The sequence below is a fragment of the Hyla sarda genome, chromosome 8 (genome assembly GCF_029499605.1).
Source record: "Hyla sarda isolate aHylSar1 chromosome 8, aHylSar1.hap1, whole genome shotgun sequence".
Lineage (NCBI taxonomy): Eukaryota > Metazoa > Chordata > Amphibia > Anura > Hylidae > Hyla > Hyla sarda.
In genome coordinates, this window is record NC_079196.1 from 94416025 (window position 1) to 94440837 (window position 24813).

General features: G+C 40.1%; 1 protein-coding gene across 1 annotated transcript in view; it reads right to left on the bottom strand.

The window, feature by feature from the left end:
* The window catches only part of PLCL1 (phospholipase C like 1 (inactive)), a 320401-nt gene that overhangs the window by 38371 nt on the left and 257217 nt on the right, over positions 1 to 24813 (bottom strand). The window contains exon 5 of the mRNA XM_056533212.1: positions 14424 to 14533. Within this exon, the coding sequence (XP_056389187.1) occupies positions 14424 to 14533 (110 nt within the window). The remainder of the gene's footprint in view (positions 1 to 14423; positions 14534 to 24813) is intronic.

Consider the following 24813-nt stretch of genomic DNA (forward strand, 5'->3'; position numbering starts at 1 on the left):
GCAGGTTCCAGAGCAGGGCCATCCTTAGGGCGTCAACCCTGCCTAGGGCAGGCATACACAAGAGATACCATAGGGCTCTGGAGGTTCCCGTGCCCAGCACCCCTGTTGTCCCTTCTTCATCCCCTGAGCCATGGGGCTAGGGTAAGTGATAGCCAGGTGTGATACTTAATTTTATCCTCATCACTACCTACATCTTTATATCACCTATTGTGAGGTGTATTGGTATTTTCGGTTTATTTGCGCACTTTTGTTTTTGTGCATAATTTTTGATGGCAGTCCTGTGGTTACAGGAATTTTAGTCTACAATTGGTTTTCCAAACTGTTTAATTTCCTAGTTCTGATTTTTCTATCATCTATAGTAACTCATAACACTGTCAATTAAATTGCAGGATAAAACCTTTTATTGCTACAAATCTTGCTTTGGCAGCATGGGGTGACAGGCACACCGGAATAACAGATTTGGTAACTTTTATCCAAATATACTTTGTGAACAAAAACTAAATCTATGAAGTTATTTTAAGCTAGAACATATTTTTTATATTGTTTATATATGTCTGGGGCAATGTATGAGTTCTGGATGAATAAGCTACATATAAGGAGACAATACTCTTAGCAGCTTCTACACAAGTGATAAACCCATTAGCTTGCTTTATGTTTTACAGTGCTAATTATTTCAATGACTCTTTGCTGAGTCTGTGTTTAGGTTTCATGCTATGAATATATGTCACTATTTGCTGCACTGTTATTTTTTCTCTAGTATAAAATGAGCCGGATTACTTATTGTTACATTTTACAGTCATTATCCTCCTGGAAATAAAGCACATAATAATAAAATTACACTCCCGTCTGCGATTTTCCAGAGCTACACTAATAAATTTCTGTAGATTTTAGCCTCTGCAATGGCACCATTTTTGTGATGCAAATTGTGTGAGAAATGACTATTATTCTTCATTAGTAAATGTCCTCTATATTCTTTTGGTCTAATTTTTAGTACTTTTGTCCAATTTTAGACTTTAGTACAAAATGAATTACTTTGTAATACATGCATAAGTATTTTGACTATTATTTAGTTTTCTGGGTTATGTCATTATGAATAAAAGCTTGCATGTTATTTGAGAAATCTTCTGTTCTCTGATTTTTTAACCCCTTGATGTTGCAATGATTTTTAATTTTTGTATTTGCATTTTTTCCTCCTTGCTTTTAATAACCAATAACTCAATTTTTGATCTACATGGCCCTATGAGGGCTTGTTTTATGCAGGACCAATTTTACTTTGTAGTGACTCTATCACTTATTTTACCACAAAATCTAAGACAAAGCCAAAAAAAAAAATATTTGTGTGGCGAAACTGAATTTTTTTTTTTTTAACTTTTGGGACAGGTAAAAATGATGTTATCACGTTATCTCTATTGTTAAGGTCCATATGATTACAGAGATACCCAATTTATATAGGTTTTGGTTTGTTTTACTACTTGTAAAGAAATAAAATGTATATGCTTAAACTGTCTTCTGATTCCTAAACTTTTTTTTTTGCGCCCTGATCTGTAGGTTTTTTCAATTTCATAATTGTTTAGATGGGACTTTTAAATCCCTTTCTATAAATTTCCACTGTGATATATGAAGTGACCATAAGTAAGGGTATGTTAACACGGGCAGGTTTACAGGGTGTTCCCTGCTGGGAGTTTGAAGTTTTCTGTGGCTGATTTTACATTGAAGTTACAGTATTCTGCAGCAGGCTTTCTTCTCCAGAAAATCCACAGCAGATAACATTGCTGTATGACTGTATAGGGCTTTTGACCCTGAATCTATAAACACTTCTCATTAGTTAGTTGATCCCTTCATCACTGAGTTTAAAAAGATATGCAAATTAGGATTTAGAGGCCACTAGGTGTTCCTCTCAGCTACTGGAGCCCAGCACAGTTCAGCCCCTTCCCCAGTTTACTCTTATACCTTGGTACTGGAGGGGTCAATTAACTACAGTGGTCCCTCAAGTTACAATATTAATTGGTTCTGGGACGACCATTGTATGTTGAAACCATTGTATGTTGAGACCAGAACTCTATGGAAACCTGGTAATTGGTTCTAAAGGCACCAAAATGTCATCCAAAAATAGGAAAAAGTGAGAATTAAAGAAAAATAAGTAGATAACTAATTTAGATAAAGCAAATCCTTACATATAAAAGTAGAAAAGATCTGCTGGGAGCTGTAAAGCACTGTCTATGTCAGTGTTTCCCAAGCAGGGAGCCTCCAGCTGTTGCAAAACTACAACTCCCAGCATGCCCGGACAGATGTAGTTTTACAACAGCTGGGGCCACCCTGCTTGGGAAACACTGGTCTATGTAGAGAACAGGAGCTTCTTGTGTACAGTACAAAATGTCCTAAAAAAGTAACATGGCGCCGCCCTCACCTGGTGTCCAAAGAAGCAGCTAACCCTTGTACAGGCAAAGTGTACAGAACATGTAATACCTCCCTGTACTGTAGAGGGCGCTACCAGACACCAGTCAGTGCATACACTTCAGAAATACAGGGGTTTTACCAGTGAATGCCCATTTTGATTGGTCGGTTCTTCCAGCCATTGACATGTTTCACAGATCTGGACTGTCCATACATTGTATGTTGAGTCTGGTTTCAACTTACGATGGTCCAGAAAAGACCATTGTATGTTGAAACTATTGTATGTTGAAGCCATTGTAAGTTGAGGGATCACTGTATTAAGAGGCATGTACGGATTCAGGACACAAAAGCCCTATACAGCCATGGCCTTACTTTAGGCCCTACAAACGGGTCCCCTTTAAATAGGTAATCTGCTGCCAACGATCTTCCACTAAATGGTACACTGCCCAAAAGTAGTCTCAGAGAGCCAGCACTTTGATGCCCTCTTGTGGCAAGATCCAGTAACTAATCAGACCACACCTAATCATTTACATATCTGCCCAATACATAACATGGGGAGTTAAGCAGCAATCGAGCATTATTATTGTTTTCCTGTATCTGCTCATACTGGCTCAGACACGACCCAGTGCCTTATTTTTAAAGATAACTAATGGGTTAACATGTTTAATCTGAGTGACCAGGCTGTGATTATGCGCTGTGTTAGGGGCATGACTTGTGAAGCAAGCACTGTGTGTCAGAACTATATCTCCTTGTCCTCCACTCACATAGAACAATGGTGGTGATGGTAAGCTAAGGCTTTGCTCAGAGAACACAATACCCTGCTTTCTGTTACTGTCGCCGGGTGCTCTCCCTCTATTTATTGCAGCAAGCTCCTTACTTAAACATGATTTATGCTTAACTCTTTCTTTAAGAGGAAGACATATGTATGGCCTAGAAATGTGTGCTAGAATTACATTGAGTAAGACATATGTGTTCTATAAATAGAAAAATGCCATCACGCTCTTACTAAACATAGATGTACAGCCTCTAAATATTTAATGCATCAAATGCCACAACTTCCTGATCTTTCAAGAACCCAATGCTGCACTAAAATATAACTAAAAATAAAAACTCACATAAGCTCTAGTTATTTCAAATGTGGCTGGGATCTTTGGCAGAAAGGTGGGTTAATGTAGGATGGATTTTAATGAAAATGCTCATCCTTTAATGTGACTCTGATTTCCATATAACAGAAAATCCCATTCATTCTTCAGCAGCATCTTTCTTATCTCGAGGATGCATGCAGACACAAAGCATGGACTCACAGTACAAGGGGACAAGCTAGGTCACATTAGCCGTGGCTGGCTGAGGAACACTGTCACACTTCACTGACAATATGCCAAAGGAGCACAATGTCAACTGCGCCCAAATGAATCATGTCTTCAGGCAACTCATGGTGCTCCATGCCAGTGGTCTGCATACTCTGGCTCTTCACTTGTTGTGAAACTAAAATCTCCAGCATCATAGAACTTGTTTTTACACAAATGGTGTTGGCCACCACTGCGAGGTAAAGGAAAAGTAGCTTCTTTCTGATGCTGTACTATGAAACTTGTGCTAGCAGTGGGCATCATTACTCACCTTAGAGCTTCCAAAGTTGGTTCACTGTATAGCATGGCAGATACAACCCCCTGCACTTCTCTGCTGAAACTTACTGCTGGGGTGTAATTCTTGTTGGGTGGCACAGACATGGCCAGACATGTGATTGCAGCTGTAATTGACAACTTCTGCATAAAGGAGCCATGACCCATCTACTATCTTAGAGCCCCAGTGTCATACAAATTGTGTCCCTGCACATCACTATACAACTACCTTGGGGCTTAGAACTCTCTTTGATCCTGAGTTTCCTGAGTGACCTAGCTGCTGCTCTCTATCTCAGCTATTGCAGAACACTCTGCTCGTATGTCATTAGCAGGTATTTTCCCCTTGTATCACCATTTGGCCGGCAGATTTGTTTACTTAAAGGTAGGCAAAAGTCATACTTCATTACCACAATGTACTATTCACACCTAGACTACTGTCTGCAAAGTCTTCCCGGAAAAGAAAGTGTAATGAAGGTAATAAAGGTGAACCTACACTTGAATAAGTAACTTACCAAGTTAAGGCAGACATCACCTCACGTAATATAATAAAGGAGGTCCCAGCACTCACCGATGCAAGCAAATGGTATTTATTGTATATCCAAGTCACAGGACGCGTTTCGGCACTTAGCCTTCCTCTGCTAAGCAGAGGAAGGCTAAGTGCCGAAACGCGTCCTGTGACTTGGATATACAATAAATACCATTTGCTTGCATCGGTGAGTGCTGGGACCTCCTTTATTATATTACAATACTCTTTTCCTCGTGCACCACCACTTTTCAGATAGTGCCGACCATTGCTCTACTATCACCTCATGTAAGACCTTCCCCCACTGGGAAAATAGTGGAGTTCAAAACTGATGTCGGTCTACCCATGTAGGACAAAAATCAAGTACAAGGCATTGAGGAAGGAGTCTCACAACTTTATGACTGCACAGTCCTATATGACAACATGTGTCTCCATAGTCTTAGATGTCTCTGCTGAGCTCCAAAAAGAGAATGCCACCTTTACAAAGGTCATCATGGACACATTTTTTCACCATTGCATTTCAACAATGAGTGTTCCTTTTAAATTGTTACAATATTTTGTCGCATTAATACATAAATGTACAGTGATCCCTCAACCTATATTGGCCTCAACATACAATAGTTTCAACATACAATGGTCTTTCCTGGACCATTGTAAGTTGAAACCAGAATCAACATACAATGCTACGGACAATCCAGATCTGTGCAACGTGTCAATGGCCGGAAGAACCAACCAATCAGAATGGGCAATTTACTGGTAAAACACCTATATTACTGAAGCGTATGCACTGACTGATGTCTGGTAGCGCCCCTACAGTACATGGAGGTATTACATGTTCTGTACACTTTACCGCTACCAGGATTACCTGCTCCTTTGGACACCAAGTAAGGGCGACTCCATTTAACTTTTTAGGACATTGCATGTACTGTACAGGACCCTGAAGAAGCTCCAGTCCTCTACAAAGACCAGTGTTTCTCAAGCAGGGTGCCCCCAGCTGTTGCAAAACTACAACTCCCAGCATGCTGGGAGTTGTAGTTTTGCAACAGCTGGAGGTTCCCTGCTTGGGAAACACTGACATAGACAGTGATTTACAGCTCCCAGCGGATCCTTCTTTTATATGTAAGGCTTTGCTTTATCTATATTAGTTATCTACTTATTTTTCTTTAATTCTCACTTTTTTTTCCTATTTTTTGGATGACATTTTGGTGGCTTCAGAACCAATTACCTGGTTTCCATAAAGTTCTGGTCTCAACATACAATGGTTTCAACATACAATGGTCGTCCTGGAACCAATTAATATTGTAACTTGAGGGACCACTGTATATGAAAATTTAGAATGAATAATCTTTATTTCCTTAAACTTGAATACTCCTTCAAGAATATATATATATATATATATATATATATATATATATATATATATAGCCCCTACAGTAAAAGGAAAGACTTTAAACATGTTTTCATGTTTCAAAAAGCATAAGAAAAAAAAACGCAAAGGTGGGTTGTTGGGTTAAGCCAGCGAAATGAGAGCTATCCATCAAACAAGGCAAATAGTACTTAAGTATGCAATCCATAAAGCCTAAGTCTCTTCAAATAAGTTTCAGCTTTATCTATTAGTAAACAGAATAATTTATCCTCTGTCATGATCCATGACCGTGTATCTTAACTAGAAGCTAAGAATTAGAATTGGAGACTTCCATGAGTTGGCCAATGCTACCAAAACAGCGAGGATAATAAAATAGCACAGTGAGAGGTGAGAAGAATTCTACATATAGTTTCATTTAATTAAACTAGGGTTGGGGGCCACATGTTACAATATCTCACATTAGTGAGTACACCCCTCACATTTTTTGTAAATATTCATTCCATGTGACAACACATTAGAAATAACACTCTTCTACAATGTAAAGTAGTGAGTGCACAGCCTGTATAACAGTGTTTATTGTTGCTATTCTCTTAAAATAGTGCTCATGCTCAGTGTCCTACCTAGAGGTTGCCTTTTGGAAATAGAAGTATGAGTGCTGCAACCATTGCTGCAGAGGTTGAAGGGGTGTGAGTCAGCCCATCAGTACTCCGACCATATGCCCAGCACTGCATTAAACTGTTCAGCATATCAGTCCAGCATGTTCAGTCATCTCAGAAGGAAGCCTCTTCTAAAGATGAAGCGAAAGAAATCCCACATACAGTTTGCTGAAGACAAGGAGACTAAGAACATGTCCTGTGGTCTGATGGGACCAAGATAAACTTATTTGGTTTAGATGGTTTCAAGCATGTGTGTTGGCAACCAGGTGAAGAGAACAAAGACAAGTGTGTCTTGCCTAGAGTCAAGCATGATGGTGGGAGTATCATGGTCTAGGGCTGCATGAGTGCTGCAGGCACTGGGGAGCTACAGTTCATTGGGGTAAGCATGAATTCCAACATGTATGCAGAGCATGATCCCCTCCCCTCAGAGACTGGACCACAGAGCAGTATTCAACACATGATAATGACCCCAAACACACTTTCAAGATGACCACTGCCTTGTTAAAGAAGCTGAGGTAAAGGTGATGGGCAAGGCTGCCATCAGAAATTTTGGGGCCCCTTACACAGCTCAGGCCTGGGCCCCCACCCCTGTGGCCCGTCTGTTATCTTCACCATTGTCTATGTATGAGAAAAATATTTTAAAACAGGACAAGAAAAATAAGAGCCCTTTAGTTTAATGAGGAAGGAAGAAAGAATATTATCACCATACATGTAACCACCATACTGTTACTGACCAATATTACCAATAATACCAGTATAAAAGGTGGAATATTATCACCATACATATTATCATTATACTGTTACTGACCAAATCCTGTATACTGAGACCAACCTTACCAATAATACCAGTATAAAAGGTTGAATATTATCACCGTACATATTATCATCATACTGTTACTGACCAAATCCTGTATACTGAGATCAACCTTACCAATAATACCAGTATACAAGCGAGAATAATACTGCCACACTATGACCACTACCATTACCACCACATAGTGACTGTACAGTGAGGGTCAAAAGTTTGGGCACCCCAGGTAAAAACTTGTATTAATGTGCATAAAGAAGCCAAGAAAAGATGGAAAAATCTCCAAAAGGCATCAAATTACAGATTAGACATTCTTATAATGTGTCAACAAAAGTTGATATCTTGTACTGCCCCAAGATATGCCGCTTCATCAGGCATATTGGGAACAGCAGACATGTATGGTATATATATACTGTATATATAAACATATATAAAAATATATTTTATTTATATATGTGTGCATAACTGTCAAAAAATGTCTAATGCTACCTAGCATTTTCAATGGATTCATTCTGGCCACATGGAAAAAGAGTATCTAAAGTGAAAATCCAATATGATTCTGTATTAATCAATTTTTAAATCTATTGTGGGTCTGAGAAGAAACGGTTTCTATAATGACTAAATCCAACACATCAAAATTACTATCATTTTTTAATGAAAGATGACGTGAAATGCTATGGAGCATGAAACGGTTTTTGACATTAGATCTATGTTTGTTCATGTGGGACCGCACTGTCTGAACAGTGCGGCATACATATTGCAAACCACAAGAACAGGATGAAAGGTAAACAGCATAAAAACTATCACAGGTATTAGATGCATTAATCATATATTTTTTTTAGCATTATAAGAAAAAAAAAGAATATTTCGGGTTGTCAATCATAGCGCAACACTTACATCTCCCTTTGTTACATGTAAAGGTACCTTTTTGTAAAGTAGAATCAGGAGATAGATCATTTTTCTTTATACGGCTCGGAGCAACTAAATTGCGTAAATTCATAGATCTCCGAAATGTGACACCTGGATGGTCAGGTAAATGTTCACCTATTATAGAGTCACATTTTAGAATAGACCAATGTTTTTTTAGGATGCGCTTGACATCACTAGCCGCAAAATTTTAATACTAATTTAAATTATGCGGCTAGTGATGTCAAGCACATCCCAAAAAAAAATTGGTCTATTCTAAAATGTGACTCTATAATAGGTGAACATTTACCTGACCATCCAGGTGTCACATTTCGGAGATCTATGAATTTACGCAATTTAGTTGCTTCGAGCCGTATAAAGAAAGATTATCTATCTCCTGATTCTACTTTACAAAAAGGTACCTTTACATGTAATAAAGGGAGATGTAAGTGTTGCTCTATGATTGACAACCCAAAATATTCTCTTTTTTCTTATAATACTAAAAAACATATATGATTAATACATCTAATAACTGTGACAGTTTTTATGCTGTTTACCTTTTATCCTGTTCTTGTGGTTTGCAATATGTTGGCCGCACTGTTCAGTCAGTGCGGTCCCGCATGAACAAACATAGATCTAATGTCACTACAGAGGAAATTCTTTTCTTTTTGGAACACAGATCTTTCTGCTGACATCATGACCACAGTGCTCTCTGCTGACACCTCTGTCCATTTTAAGAACTGTCCAGAGTAGGAGAAAATCCCCACAGAAAACATATGCTGCTCTGGACTGTTCCTTAAATGGACAGAGATGTCAGCAGAGAGCACTGTGCTCGTGATGTCAGCAGAGTGCACTGTGTTCCAAAAAGAAAATAATTTCCTCTGTAGTATTCAGTAGGTAAAAAATACTGGAAGGTTGAAGATTCTTTAATAGAAGTAACTTACAAATCTGTTTTACTTTCTGGCACCAGTTGATTTAAAAAAATAAAAATAAAAGTTTTCCACCGGAGTACCCCTTTAAGGCAGTTTTGGAAAATAATGGTTGCCACACAAAATTTTTGGGTCCCATGTGGACATTTCCACTTAGGGAATGGACATTTCCACTTAGAAAATCCAAAAACCACTCTCTTTAGCAGAGGGCTACAGAGTTGCCAGTAGTCTTAAACATGCATCCTGCTGCTGTAACATCAATAAAGTTGTGCTTCAACATTATGCCAGATTTATCACAGTGGCTGTTTTATAAATCTATTGCATTCTTGGACTGTCTAATCTAAATGTAAACCATCTATTAGTTAACTAAAACTGCCAGTATCTTGTCCTATTCTGATGTTTTTTGGTGCAGGGTGTTGCATCTTAAGCCATACCCTTTTACTGAAGCATGTCCCCTTTTGCAGAGGCCCCTTTTGTCAAACACAATGGAAACGTGCCTAAAACTCATAATAAATGTAGCACAGAGACAGTTTTTTGGTGCAACTTATGCTAGGATTATGGCACATGTACAATAGTAAGTTTGCCCCACTGTGCCCAAATAATTGCAATCCCTATTGTTCACAGAGAATGGCACACAGATGGCGATGACCAGGATACCTAGTTTTGTGCATTACATTTTTCTCAGTGCTCTAAATCTATATATTCTACTGCAGAACTGCTTCAACACCTATAGAGGTAAAGCTCCAAATTGTTACTGCACAACTTTACTTTCAGTCTATGCTTCCTACCTATTCAATATCAAGGTCCATTAATGTAACGGGTCACGGCAGGTGGTGAATCCTCTGGGCCTGTGTGGATGATGACGCGAGCCGTGCCAGGAAGCGGAGTCTAAGGTGCCGCTGGTTTTCACCAGAGCCCACCGCAAAGCGGGATGTTCATGCTGCGGCAGGCAGCACCCCGGTCGCCACCCCCGGCACGACTCATCCACACAGGTAGCTGGGATGTGGCGTGGCACAGAAGGAGACTGGCAGGACGTGGCAAGATGGCAGTAGTTCAGGGCAGTAACACAGGTGCAGGGGAGGTAAAATAGAAAGTTACAGGTACACGGTAACAGGGAAACAGGACTTTCACTATGGCACAAGGTAACCAACTCTTTCTACTGAGTGCAAGATATCATTCACTTCGGATCCAAGGGTTGTCATACATGCTCTAAACTAGAAGCTGGGAAAGATAGAACTCAAAGTTAAACGAGTAGTGCTGACAGCCTGTGGACTTTTCTTGCCATTTTATAAGCTGCAACACTTAATTTATTTCAGATAAACTTACATTTATTTAATTTTCAATGCATTTCTCATAACTACGCCAATACTTTTTTGTATTTAGATCTAAAACAAGCATTCATTGTGTGCTTCACGCCATCAAGAACCACAGAGCCTGGCAGTTTTTGCTTTTTTATTTCCGAAAATCTGATTTATCACGCTGAATTCAATATTAAAGACGCATCAGGTAAAGAGATTGAAGTGTGCTATTCTACAAAGAGGCTTACATGCTGATTGGATTACAGATCTAAGACATGGAACAAGACAAAATTGTAAATAGTGGCAGGAACTTGCAAAGCCAACGAGATTAATTATTATTCAGAAAGTGTGTATATTTGGTGTACTCTATCTATTTATCTACATAAACATGTAAGAATATTCATAAAGAACATCTGCCATAAGTATCTACTTTATTACCAGAAAAAAATGTTCAGCAATAAGACAACAAAAATAAAGACAGTTGTCCCATCTTTCTTGCCATTAAAGGAAATCTGTCACCAATGTCACCTGCACTAACCTGTTGATACCGACAGGTAGTGCAGGTGACACTGATGGCAACGGTACTTACCTTGTCCCATTCCGTGCAGGGGATCTCCGGTAATCTCCTCCGTTAGCTCCGGGAACCTGACTGGGGCACAGGCGGAGCTTAGTGATGTCACCCCTACTGTGAGGCCCAGCAGAGAGCAGCAGCAGCTTGGGGCATGGGCAGAGCTTAGTGATGTCACCGCTGCTGCTCCCTGCTAGAGAACAGCAGCGGTGGCATCACTAAGCTCCACCCAAACCATAACGGAGAAGATTGCTGGAGATTCCCGCCACGGAACGGGACAAGGTAAGTACCTTCAGTACTGACAGGTTAGTGCAGGTGACACTGGTGACAGATTTCCTTTAAACTGTAGGGCCCTTACCAGCTGTACAATAGAAACCCATGTTTACTTGTATTACCCTTATTCTTTATTTTATCAATACATCTTTTTATTTTATTTAACTAAACATTAACAAATTAATAATGATAAAAATTTGAATGTGACGTTTTCTCAGTTAAAATGGGTATGATAAGGAGAAAAAGTATATATATGCATTACAATGAACAGCAAATTGGAAAAATAAAAAGGAAAACAGATAAAACAAAAAAGAGCAATGTAGCAACATGAGGATAATAAGACAAAATTAGGATATAATGTTATTTTAAGTAGTAAGTAAATATTTGTCAAAACATGTAGATAGAGACAATATGGCAATTGATTATATTTTTCCATTTTACAGGAATTTTGCCCTTATTCTAAATAATAAAAGAAATGGCACATTGTTAGGGCATTGTTAGGTTCACACTACGGAATTACTGAGCAGAAATCTCTGCCGCAGAAATTCATCCACCAAAAGAATGATCTTGTTCATTTTTTTGGTGGAATCCGCACAGAATATACTGCCATCCATGTGAACCGTCTGGAGATTCTGTAGTATAAACCTAAACTTAGACCTCATGTACGAGATAAAGCCTTGGACATGGTACATGTACAGTATGGTGTTACACAGAGTTTCTACATCTCTTTACTATCTTATACAGTCTTATGACCCTATTCAGTGTCATATTATGACATTTGATTGTACGTACCACAATATATTGTGACACACAGCATATGGCTATAGAGATGTAAGGCTACGTTCACAGAGTGTAAAATGTACTGTTATATTTTACTTTACGCGTTTATTTTTGGTCGTAATCAACAATAATGCCCCCGGATATTAGTTTTTTGCGATAACATTTTTGGCGGATAAAAATGTGCAAGTAAAATAAAAACTCCTTTAAAATTTACACTGTGTGAACATAGCTGTATACTGTCATGTGCTTGAGTTCTTACCAGTAACACTGAATAGTAATAAGACCTTTTTTTCACTAAGCCTTTTATAACCATATTATCCAGAAGCAACACATCTTTTTGTGAACTCCACATAAATCATTTAGAAGAAGAATGAAAGTATTTAAGTGGAAGAACAAGTCAAAATCCACAAAAAGGATCAAGGACAAATACACATATATACAAGGTTTGGTCTTTTTAAAAGGGGACCAAAGACATAAGAGTTACTACACATCACCATAGTAACCTACCAAATAACAATAATTGAAAAACATAACACATGAATTGATATATAATGTACACTGTATTTTTTAAGTTTTGGTTGAATTTAAGTTTATGAAAAAGAAAAGAGTTTACACTGAAGAAATACAAAAGAAAAAGCTACAAGGGAAATTATGTGAAAAAACTAGCATGTGATTATCATTGATGAACAATACAACATCCTCCGCTCCAACCTGGAGGTCTTCTGAAATAGCTATTCTATATGACCTAAAAAGGCAATGCTATATATTTAGTCTCATATTTTTATTGTTATTATAAAGAAAGAAAACATTTTTTCTGTCCCAAATATGAGGCTGTCACGCATCAATAAATTACACTGTTTAAATGTCACGAATACAAGCCTGTATTGATTTCCCAGGTAGCCATTACATGTTGTCTGACTGAGAAGCTGGTGTACAATATACACTGTATAGAAGCAGAAAAAATACCTAAAAATAAAAATGAACTGAAGGAAAATAACATCAATGGTCTTCTGTTTAAAAGTTTTAAAACACTTTTTATGTGCCCAGTATGGGTCGATTCATAAAATTAACCCATATGTTTTGTTCATTTTTAAACAATAATAAAATAAAAAAATTATTGAAAAAATAATATAGACTACTTAAGAAATATCACGCTTCAGACTCTCTATTTAACAATGGTAATAAACTATTCGGTTTTATCTAGCAGCAGCCCCGGTACTCAAGCATGTATGTTGCTGTCTTCCCTAGGACAGAAATGTAATTGCAGAAATGCCTTCCACCTCAGATTTGCCCCCTTGGACAGTATCATCCTGAGAATGTGCTCTGGTGGTGAAATGATAGCTTTTATTGTAGGACATGCGCAGTATTATACGTAACTTTTTGTGAGAAATACATAAACATTTGATATGCATATAACAAAAATATGAAAAAAAGAAAGAAAAAAAAAGAAAAAAAAATACACTTATACAAAGAAACACCAGTGCCAAATCACATAGTAAAGCAATTGGGGAATTCAGCACTACTTTTCTTAAAAAACTTGGAGCTTTATAAGTCCGCTTTAAAAACGTTTCAAGCTCACAGAGGTACAGGACACTGTATTATGCCATGTAGCTGGGAAACAACGCACCAAAGACTAACACGTTTTAGGCCTCAATTGCCATTTCTAATGGATTTACTACTCACATCTGCTGGAAGTTTTTTTCCAAGCATCTACTACGCTATAAGTAAAATAATATTTTGCCAACATGCTTCTGATCATCTTATCAAAACTAATCTCAAATTGTGCCCCCCCCCCCCGTTCTTGTGTATAGTTTCTCATTAAAATACTTTAAAAGTAATATATAATTTTTTTTTACTATTTATGTTTTTAGTAAGATAACTTTTAACTGTGGTTTGTTTTCAATTATTGTATTAATTACCTATCTCCTACATTTGAGCTTTTCACACATTAAATGTTTTGGAGGGGAATATATAGCTGCAGCTACCAGCTAAGGCTCCTCTTTTCACCAGTGGCCACATCAGAGGAGCAGTCACAGGATCTACACGCTTGCAAACACAGGTTCTTTTACCAGTAGCAGGAACAAGGAAGCTGCTGAGAGCATTTGGAAATGGGAACCATTAGAACAGCAGTTATGGGGGATTGAAGCAGGTGAGTATGACATTTTTTTGGTAACAGCATCCCAAGCCGAATATAAAAAAAAGTGTGCTGTTAGAATACCCCTTTAACATTTTTTCAACTGCAAACTAGATTTTCACCAGAAAAGGCTGAACGTGTAATTTAGTTAATATGTGCAGGCACTTACCTTCAGCACTGTGATGTTCCAGGCAAAGCTCTCTATGGCTTTACTGAGTTTTCTGCCTTTCAGTCCTTCTTTTGTTCCCAAACGATGCAGTTCTTCGTGAAATTCCATGCCTACACAAAGAAAAAACAAGAAAGGGAAGTCTACAGGGGAGAACCATGTGTTATTTGTGAAGCTAGACAAAAGAACTGTGTTGTCTAGACACTTTACCCTCCAGGAGATTATAATTATATTGCCTATTAATTATGATATTTCACATCTATGTAGCATAATTTGTCAATAATAAGTATAGGCAAAGCTTTCGAATAACACTTACAATAGAGTACCAGCAACAAGACATTGTCTATACAGAAACACACAAAGGATAAAAAATACATATGGTCTTGGAGTTCTAAATAATATAAGAACTCCGGCATAATTCTTTGTAATGTCCTGGATCTTAACACGCCTAAATTATGTACAATAGTAATCGAGAGCTACCCACACAAAAATTGTGGATAGAACACACAATCACCAACCTAAAGCTTATTCTGGAAAATAAATTTTTTCAAGTCAAAAGATACAAAAAAAGGTAAGTAACTTGGTAAGTTATTTTGATAAAAAAAATATATATATATATATATATATATATATATATATATATATATATATATAATTGGGCTATCTCCTACTTTAGGCATGTATGGACTGTCTGAAGTTCTTTGGCCATTCTCTGCCCGATACAGTCATCTATGCTACCATTTCTGGCTGTAACAGTTAATTTATCTCCTCCTTTTAGGGAAGGACAAGCTACCCAGTTCCATCTTATAATCATGAATTTTTATAGTAGAGAATCTGTTTTTGTGTTTGTTTTTTTGCACAATCCACCAGAAGAAACATGATAACTTGAATCACTAGTAGAAGTTTATTGGATATACCATAGACACAATGCGTTTCTGGGCTTTGGAGCCCCTTCATCAGATGGGATAGCATGGACCTGCTATACTTTGGCTAGCAAGCTCCATGGTCGATAGTTGGGGGCTACACTATCTTTTTCATGACTGCATAGCCCAAATAGGTGAGCAGTTCCCCAGTGGGGGTCACTACATCCTCATTTCCACATTATGAATAATGTATTTCCCTATGAAAAGCTTTGCTTTCTTTCTTGTCTAAATAGATCTTAAAATAATGAGGCAGGAGGAGCCAGGGTGAACAGCTATAGTTTATTGTAACATTACAGCGTGCCACTGAACTGCAGTTTTTACTGTCAGCTGATCATGTGATCACAATTATCTGACAGTTGACAGTGCAGTAATGATCACATGATCATATGGCCCGTGGTTAGCTGATAGTAAAACCTGTTGTACAGTGGCACACTATAAGGATAAGTAAATAAACCCTAGCTGTTATTCCTGGCTCCCCCAGTCTCACGATTTAGTCATTTACTAAAAAGGAGGAGATGTATTACCCGACACAGTCAAAGATGGCAGCATAGACCACTGAGTCGGGTTGGGAGAGGCTAAAGAACGTCCATCTGCCCATACAGCTACCTTAAGTTGGAGAACAGTGCAATTTTTTTTTATACAGAGAACTTAGCAAATTATATAAATTTTTGACACATATGGAAAAACCCATTGAATGAATTTTAAGATTTAATGCCCTTGGTGGTTATGGAGTCTTACTTTTTTGACTTACTGTGACAGCATTGTAATCATATCTCCACCCTATCTTCATACCAGTGTGACTATGCTTTATTGCAAAGTGGAGTGTCACACTGTGGGACAGGACTCTTTCCCGGATATCATAAATTTGGGTCTTCAATTTGAGTCCGGTCCTGCAAACATACTGGAGAATCCATGTAGATTCCAGTAAGTACACTATATTGATACTGCCACACAGTCTATCATCCCCTTTATTTAAAACTATTTTTTGTAAAATCTGTACTCAAACAGTAGGGCACCTACTTGTACTGTATTAAGCCCGAAACGCTTCAGCGTGTATGTTTTTATCTCTTGGATCCTATACCATGTTTTAATTGTAAACATAAAGCTTGAATTTTAACAGAACTTCTGTTTGGAAACTGGACCTACCACTTTTTGTTCTATGATTTCAATGCCCTAAACACTTTACACCTCTTACATGGAAGGAACCATTTAATTATTATTTGTTTCCTCTTGTAGATCTTTAAGGTAACTGGTTACTAACCTATTCTTCATGATGTATAATCTCAAATACATCTCATATTGATTATCTGAAAGATTTTGCCCCAATAAATTAAAGTATGTTGTTTTGTATGTGTTCAGTAACGACATACATTTATTTTATGCTATCCCCATCACTATAAAGTTAGTGTTGAATGGGGCACACATACTGATTTTACTTAATACATAGCGTTTGACTTTTGGCAAAAAAATTGTATCCACATATTAAACTGTTATTATAGTTTATGAGCTTAAAAGGGTTTTAGTACACACTATTATATATTTTTTTAAATTCATGAATTTATTGTAAAAATGTGATATTCCAATAAATTTACACTCTGAACTCCTCTAGTGTGTCCCAACTGCCCTCCTAAAAGAGGCTAGTGGCCCAATCTATGTATATCCATCAATGTATTCATTCTTTTGGACAGGTCTCATATATCAATCGCTCCTTCCACACCTACACAAAAAGATTGGTGGCCTGGAAAAAAAAGTCTCATATATCATCCTATAATTTTATATGAGGAGACTCCTTCTCTAGTAAATAAAATCAAAATTGACCATATTCAACTCTCATATTACCTCTGCTGTGTCTTCCTGGTTAGTTAGCATTTGTCTAACATAGTTTTTGTACAAAGTTGCTATAATCTCTTAAAATAATTTCACCTTGGATTTATTAACTCTAGGATAGTAAGGTCTATTAAATATATGTGTACTAAGTGTATAAGAAATAACTTACATCCTATGGTATTTATTATACAGAAAACATTTTTTTTTTTAATCAAAATACCAAATTCGATATTTTTTTTACAATGCTTAATAACGGTTAATAGGATTCAAGTTCACTTTTTTACAGGTGTCATAGTAACTTGACAGCATGTATTCACTAGAGAATAGTGTAAGACCTACAGAATATTTTTATCCTTCTTATCTACTACACTACTACAGTAAAATCTCCATTAGTTGACCTCGCAATAGGGGACACCTCCTCCCAAAAGCGGACAGTTTTTAATTCCCCAGCAAAGGCTCATAAGACTTGATGTATTTGCACCCTCCGAATAGGGGACACTCCCAATAGCGGATGCGGACACAAAACAACAAAATGCTCCCAATAGGGGACAAAACACTCCCAATAAGGGACTATAGGGGACAAAACATTCCCATTAGGATACAAAACATTCCCACCTACTGATTTTTTTTGTTACTACCTGCATGTTATTTGAAGAGGCTCTTTACGATATTATTTGCATGTCTTACTTGATACCACATTAGCTGAGCTTCTTATTGACTAGACCCATACAGCCAGTTATACTGTAGCCTGATACCATGTGTGTTGTACTCATACCACAGTTCTTATTTTTCTATTCCTTCCACTAGCGTATGACATTCCTGTTGAGAAGATGGCTACATAATGTTATATCTCTCTATTGAATTCTCTATTTACACATATTTGACTGCTATACAGTGTTGTTTGTTTGTGAACGAAAACTTTATAAACTTTGAATTTAAAAAAATAAAAAAAAACATTCCCAATAGGGGACAACCAGGCTTATGTGCCAACCCTACCTTGTATATAGCCCCACTGCAGCAGCCCCAGCACAGAAGCAGAAGACAGCTGGAAACAGGCCACATTATTACCCCCCCCCCTCCTTCCCTTACGCCGGAGCCACTTTATTTCACCTGTGCCAAATCCTGCCCCTTTATTACCCCCTGTGCCACATCATTTCCTCGTGAACCCCCCTGTGCTATTTCATTCCCCCTTTATTACCCTCTGTGCAAACTCATCACCCCCTCTTTACCACTACCCTGTGCCATTTGACCCCCCCCCCCCCCCCCCCCGTGTGACATTTCATGTCCCCTTCATCCCCTGTGCCATTTCATTTCCCCTTTATCCCCCGGTGATGAATTTACAGAGGATAATAAAGGGGGAATGAAATGGCACAGGGGGATCAAGGGGAAATGATGTGGCACAGGGGGTAAGGGGGGGAATATTTGACACAAGGCACAGGGGGAATAAGGTGGCACAGGGCATAAAGGGGGATTAAATGATACAGGGAAGGGATAATGGGTGATTAAACAGCACTGGGAGATTCTACTGTAATATTGATTTTTACCATGTTTTATAGGTAATTACACTCTGGAGTGAGTACAATACAGTATTCGGTCATTTAGAAAGATTGTTGAGCCATTTTTACCAAAAGGGGACATCTCTCAATAGCGGACACTTTATTATTCCCCGTGAGTGTTCGCTATTGGGAGATTCTACTGTACTTGATTAAACTCTAGTTTCCTATCCTTTTTTTCTTTTTTCTTAGATAATTAAAATGTCCTAATGTCTTGAACACAGATTTTGTGTATGCCAATGTATCTGGAGGATTGAAAGTGAGATGATTTTTTTGGGAATTTTTGTGACTAATATAATCTCCTGCAATAACCTTGTTTACCTCTTGTTTACTATTAAAATTCACAAAATATCTTTTAATATTCAAGTTCTGTATATTCTAATATAAATCCCAGTTTGACTAATTATTAGGTCCGATTATTGAACACAGAAAGGTTTACACTCAACATTTACAAACAACTCCTACAATTCCTGGTTCTGGAAGACAAAAATAATAATTACGTATCTAGAAATCTAGAAAAAAAATCTTAATCACCTATCTTGTTTTAAGTCAGACGGGCACCAGAGAACTGAGCATTTTTGAAGGGAGCAGGAACAAATACAGAAAAAGGAAGATAGTGTGTAAAGAGTAAAAAAGAAAGGTAGATCAGAAACAGAGGTTGTAGAAGAATGTACTTCTGAAAAATACTGTATTTATCGACGTATAACACGCACTTTTTAGGCTAAAATGATTAGCCTAAAGTCTATGTGCGTGTTATACGCCGATACACCCCCAGGAAAGGCAGGGGGAGAGAGGCCGTCGCTGCCCGCTTCTCTCCCCCTGCCTTTCCTGGGGTCTAGAGCCCTGCTGTCGGCCCTTCTCTCCCCCTGGCTATCGGCACCGCTGCCTGTTCTGTCCCCCTGACTATCGGTGCCGACGCCCCATTGCCGTCGCCGATAGCCAGGGAGAGAGAAGCGGCGCCGACAGCCAGGGGGAAAGAAGGGGCAGCGGCACCCATTGCCGGCGCCGCTGCCCCGTTGCCTCCCCCCCATCCCCGGTGGAATAATTACCTGTTGCCTGGGTCGGGTCCGCGCTGCTTCAGGCCTCCAGCGTGTGTCCCCTGCGTCGTTGCTACGCGCTGCACGGCGCATGACGTCAGTGCGCCGCGCCGTGCAGCGCATAGCAACGACGCAGGGGAAGCACGCCGGAGGCCTGAAGCAGCGTGGACCCGACCCCGGCAACAGGGAATTATGCCACCGGGGATGGGGGGAGGCAACGGGGCAGCGGCGCCGGCAATGGGTGCCGCTGTCCCTTCTCTCCCCCTGGCTATCGGCGCCGGCACCAATAGTCAGGGGGACAGAACGGGCAGCGGCGCCGATAGCCAGGGGGAGAGAAGGGCCGGCAGCAGGGCTCTAGACCCCAGGAAAGGCAGGGGGAGAGAAGCGGGCAGCGACGGCCTCTCTCCCCCTGCTTTTCCTGGGGGTGTATCGGGGTATACACGCGCACACACGCACCCTCATTTTACCATGGATATTTGATTAGAAAACTTTTTCTACCCAAATATCCTTGGTAAAATGAGGGTGCGTGTTATAGGCCGGTATACCCCGATAACTACGGTACTAAGGAAAATTTGGTAAATTTAGAAATATAGAAGAAAAAACAACATATTTTTCATTTAGCAATAAAAACTCTGGCCAAACAACGTAAGGGACTCACTTAAAACAAAAAAAACATAAAATTCACTTGTAGATTGATCATCACAACTGATGTACATAATTATCAAGAGAATTTAAATATTAAAAGAAGTTTCCATTTGAATAGTACACAGGAAGGTAAACAGGAATATTTCAGATAATAATTTTGTTCACACAAATTTAAGAATTCCTTCCAGTTTTATTTCTCCAGACAAACTGGCGTCCATTAAGGTGTTTAAATTCTGGTGTTGAAAGACATCGGGAAGATTAAAGTGAAACCACTTACACACTTCAATGTATTAAAAAAATGTAAATTAAAAAAATAAGTCACTAGAGGAATTCAGAATAAAAAGAAAGGATGTTTTGACTTAAAAGTGAATACATTTTTTGTTTGATAAACCCCCTAGGAGTCCTAATATTTTATTGTCTGCCAAATGCAGATACACAAAAATTTGGTAGATCCTCGACCCATAGACTCATTGTTTCTGGCAAGAAATCATTGACCCCAATTTAATAGAATATATAGACTGAGTTCTATAAAAATTATTATAGACAAATCTTACCTAAGAGATAAGGCAAGGCTGGATATGGCCAAACAAACTTCGAATTTGATATCATGTACTGTAGATGTAGCCTACCTTTTATGTGATAATACATCATGACACAGAGGAAAAAACTATAGGGAGTGGATTTTATGCTTACAGGTTTGTTTGTTTTTTAAATGTTCTGTTATACATTTTATACAAGTTTTAACCCACAACTATTTCTGATAGGAAGAAACATTTTACCTTTAGATCACTGGTACAGCACAATAAATCAATGAAAATTACTGTAACATCAAATTAAAACAGAAGGCTAGTGAGTGCGAGGCGCCTGGTGGACATCCGCCACTCGGCGAGGAGACCAAGAGATGATGCCCCTGACAACATGCCACAAGACCTGATCTGTTCTGACCATGACCGCTGTTGTGATGACTGACTGATTTTGTTTCTATTTGTTGCCCTGATGCTCAGCATGCTAGGCGATCTCCCTGTAGACTGCCTCTGTCTGCCTTGTTGTTACTGGTCGGGGCTCTCGCTGAGCCCTAGGACTGGGAGTTGACCTCTTCATGGAGTTCCCCCTTAGTTATCCTTCCCTTTCACCCTTCTCTCTTGCACTGCCTACCACCTGGGGACCCCATGCCCCGCTGACTCTGTCCTCACCTCCTTGATTGTTTGATTTGTTGCTATTAGTTTTTTGCCTCCCACACTGTATTGACCCATATGGTCTCTGACCTGTTTTGTCCATCCCTGCCCTTTTTGGTTTTCCGCTTCTCTTGCACCCTATAGTGGGGAGAATCCCTTCCTACACCATCTGGCCCTAGGCCCTAGCGCTACGAATTTTATGACCTAGTTGTTTGCTGGTGCTTCTACCTCGCTACCCCATTAGTCGAGCACTAAGACTGGCTCTGTTAGTGCTTACCGTGGCCCTTATCGCCTCCCTTCTTAGTCCCTCTGCACTTGTTCCATTACGGGTGCTGTTTCCTTTCCATTTTCCACTTCTAATCTTTCCCTCTCTACTTCTCCCGTTTCCTCATACACTTGTCCCCCGCGATGTTGCGTTTGGTGGTGTGTGCGGATCGGACCCCGGATCGTTGGTGAGTTCCTTATGTTTTTCTACCCTACCCATGGCAGCTGACATTACTGTAGTTTCATTCAATGTAAAAGGGTTTAACACACCTGAGAAGAGATCCCAAGTACTATACTCCTTTCATAAGTCCCGCGCTCACATTCTGGCGCTCCAGGAAACCCATTTTAAAGACGGCCATATGCCTGCCTTGCCCACAAGATACTACTCATCTTGGGTACACAGCACCAACCCCGAGGCCAGGACTAAAGGGGTCTCCCTGGCTTTTCATAGGTCTCTCCCTGTCCAGATATTGAGTTCCATCTCTGACCCTGCAGCTAGATACGTGTTTGTTAATTGTGAAATCTCGGGCCAGGCCTTTACTGTGGCGTCCATATATGCACCTAACCACGCCCAAGTATCCTTCCTCATTAGTGTTCTGAACAAACTCACCGCTTTTGCGTCTGGACAAATTATACTCTGTGGAGATTTTAATCTCCCCATATCTCCGCTGCTCGATACTTCCACCGGCCATTCCACTTTTTCCTTTTCGAAAACTACATGCCCTCCGTGCCAAGCTCAACAGGTTGCAGCTAAGTGATACATGGCATGCCTTGCATCCTGGCGGACGTGATTATACCTTCTACTCCCACCCCCGCAAATCCTATAGCAGGATAGATTACATCTTCTGCCCTCACCATCTCTTACCCTCCCTTTCCCACTCCTCCATTGGCTCCATCACCCTGTCTGATCATGCCCCGATCTTTATGTCCTTCACTCTTCCCTCCTTCCCCAAACCCCATGCCATCTGGAAGCTGAATGAAACCCTCCTGCTGGATCCACTGTGCTTTACGGATCTTCAGGTTGCGGTTGCAAACTTCCAATCTGATCATCACTCAGATGACTCCTCCCCTCTGATTAAATGGGAGGCTCTGAAGTGCGTCCTCCGAGGCATCCTGATCCGGCATGGGGCGCGGTTGAAGAGGGAAAAATCGGCGAAGCTGGCCTCCCTTCACGTTGACCTCCACACCCTAGAACTGCCGCACAAAAGGTCCCAACATGAGCATACACTGCGTGATATTATACGCATTTGACAGGAGCTGTTGTCCCTGTTGAATGAGAAATATCGCTATTATAAGCAGCTCACACGCAGAACCTTCTATGAGTGGGGGAACAAATCGGGCAGACTTCTGGCCAGAGCACTGCAAGAAAAGAGGTCATCCCTGTTTGTTCCTGTTATTCGTAAGCCTGTCAACTCTCTTTCACATCTCACGCCAGACATTCTCGATGCGTTCCGACAATACTACTCTGCACTATACCACTTACCGGCTCCGTGCTCGACACACTCACCCTCATCTACCCTGCCATCCCTAGCCTTTTACCTCAGCTCTACAGCCCTCCCGACACTTTCTCCTGATAGTATCTCTATGCTTGAGCAGCAATTCTCTTGGGGGGAGCTTAGCGTAGCTGTGAAATCTCTGCCTACAGGTAAGAGCCCAGGTCAAGATGGCTTTTCGGCCAAGTTCTATAAGCTCCTCCTTACAGAGTTGTCCCAGCCACTTCTCTCGGCCTTTAATGCTATCTCTGAGACTTCACCCCCTCCCCACTCCTTTTTACGGGCTTTTATAATGGTGATCCCCAAAGAGGGGAAGGATCCATTGTTGTGCCAGAGTTAGAGGCCGATCTCCCTCCTCAACACGGACATGAAACTTTTTGCCAAGTTGATTTTAAACAGGCTGGCTCCTCTTATGTCCGGTCTGATACATGTCGACCAAGTCGGCTTTATCCCCGGCCGTGAGGCCAGGGAAACATCCTGAGGACTTTTTCTGTCATCCACCACGCTCGAAGGACTAAGACTCCTCTTTTCTTGCTGTCGTTGGATGCAGAGAAAGCCTTCGACCGTGTTGATTGGGGTTTTCTGAGGGCAACTCTGTCACAAATTGGATTAGGTCCACTTATGGCGACCCGTATCATGTCACTCTACTCAGACCCGCAAGCCCAGGTTAGGATAAATGGCCAGCTATCCCTTCCCTTTGGCATCTGCAATGGCACGAGGCATGGCTGCCCTCTCTCCCCTTTGCTTTTCGTGCTATGCATGGAACACCTTCTTAATGCGATCCGTAGCAATCCGGATATTAAGGGCCTAAGAGTTGCCTCGTGTCATCACAAATGCTCGGCTTTTGCGGACGACCTGTTGCTCTTTTTGACCTCCACCCATACTTACCTTCCATCCTTACTCTCTACCATTAACACCTTCGCCAAGTACTCCAACTATAAACTTAATACCGCTAAAAGTGAGGCACTTAATGTTTCCCTTCCCGTGCCCTTAATTAGGCAATTGAAAGACAATTACCCTTTTAAATGGTGTAGAGACTCCCTTAAATACTTAGGTGTCCAGGTCTCTAGTAAGTTAACTATCCCCCCCTACTCCACACCATCAAAGTGGACCTGACTAAATGGGAGAGGAAGGACTTCTCCTGGCTGGGTCGTATCAATGTAATCAAAATGAATATCTTGATCCGAGTCCTTTACCTCTTCTTCAGCCTCCCCGCTACCCCTCCCAAATCCTTTTTCAAAGACCTGTCGACCCTGCTATCGAAATTCATCTGGGCCGGTGGGCACCCTCGAGTGGCAAAGACTGTTCTCTCCAGACACAAATTGGACGGTGGACTAGGCTCCCCGGACTGCCTCTTTTACTTCCTGGCGGCCGTGTTGACCAGAGTGCTGGACTGTTATCACGACCCGGTTACTAAGAAATGGGCGCTTCTGGAGGCCCATACGGCACGCCTACATCCTAAGACGCTGTTATGGC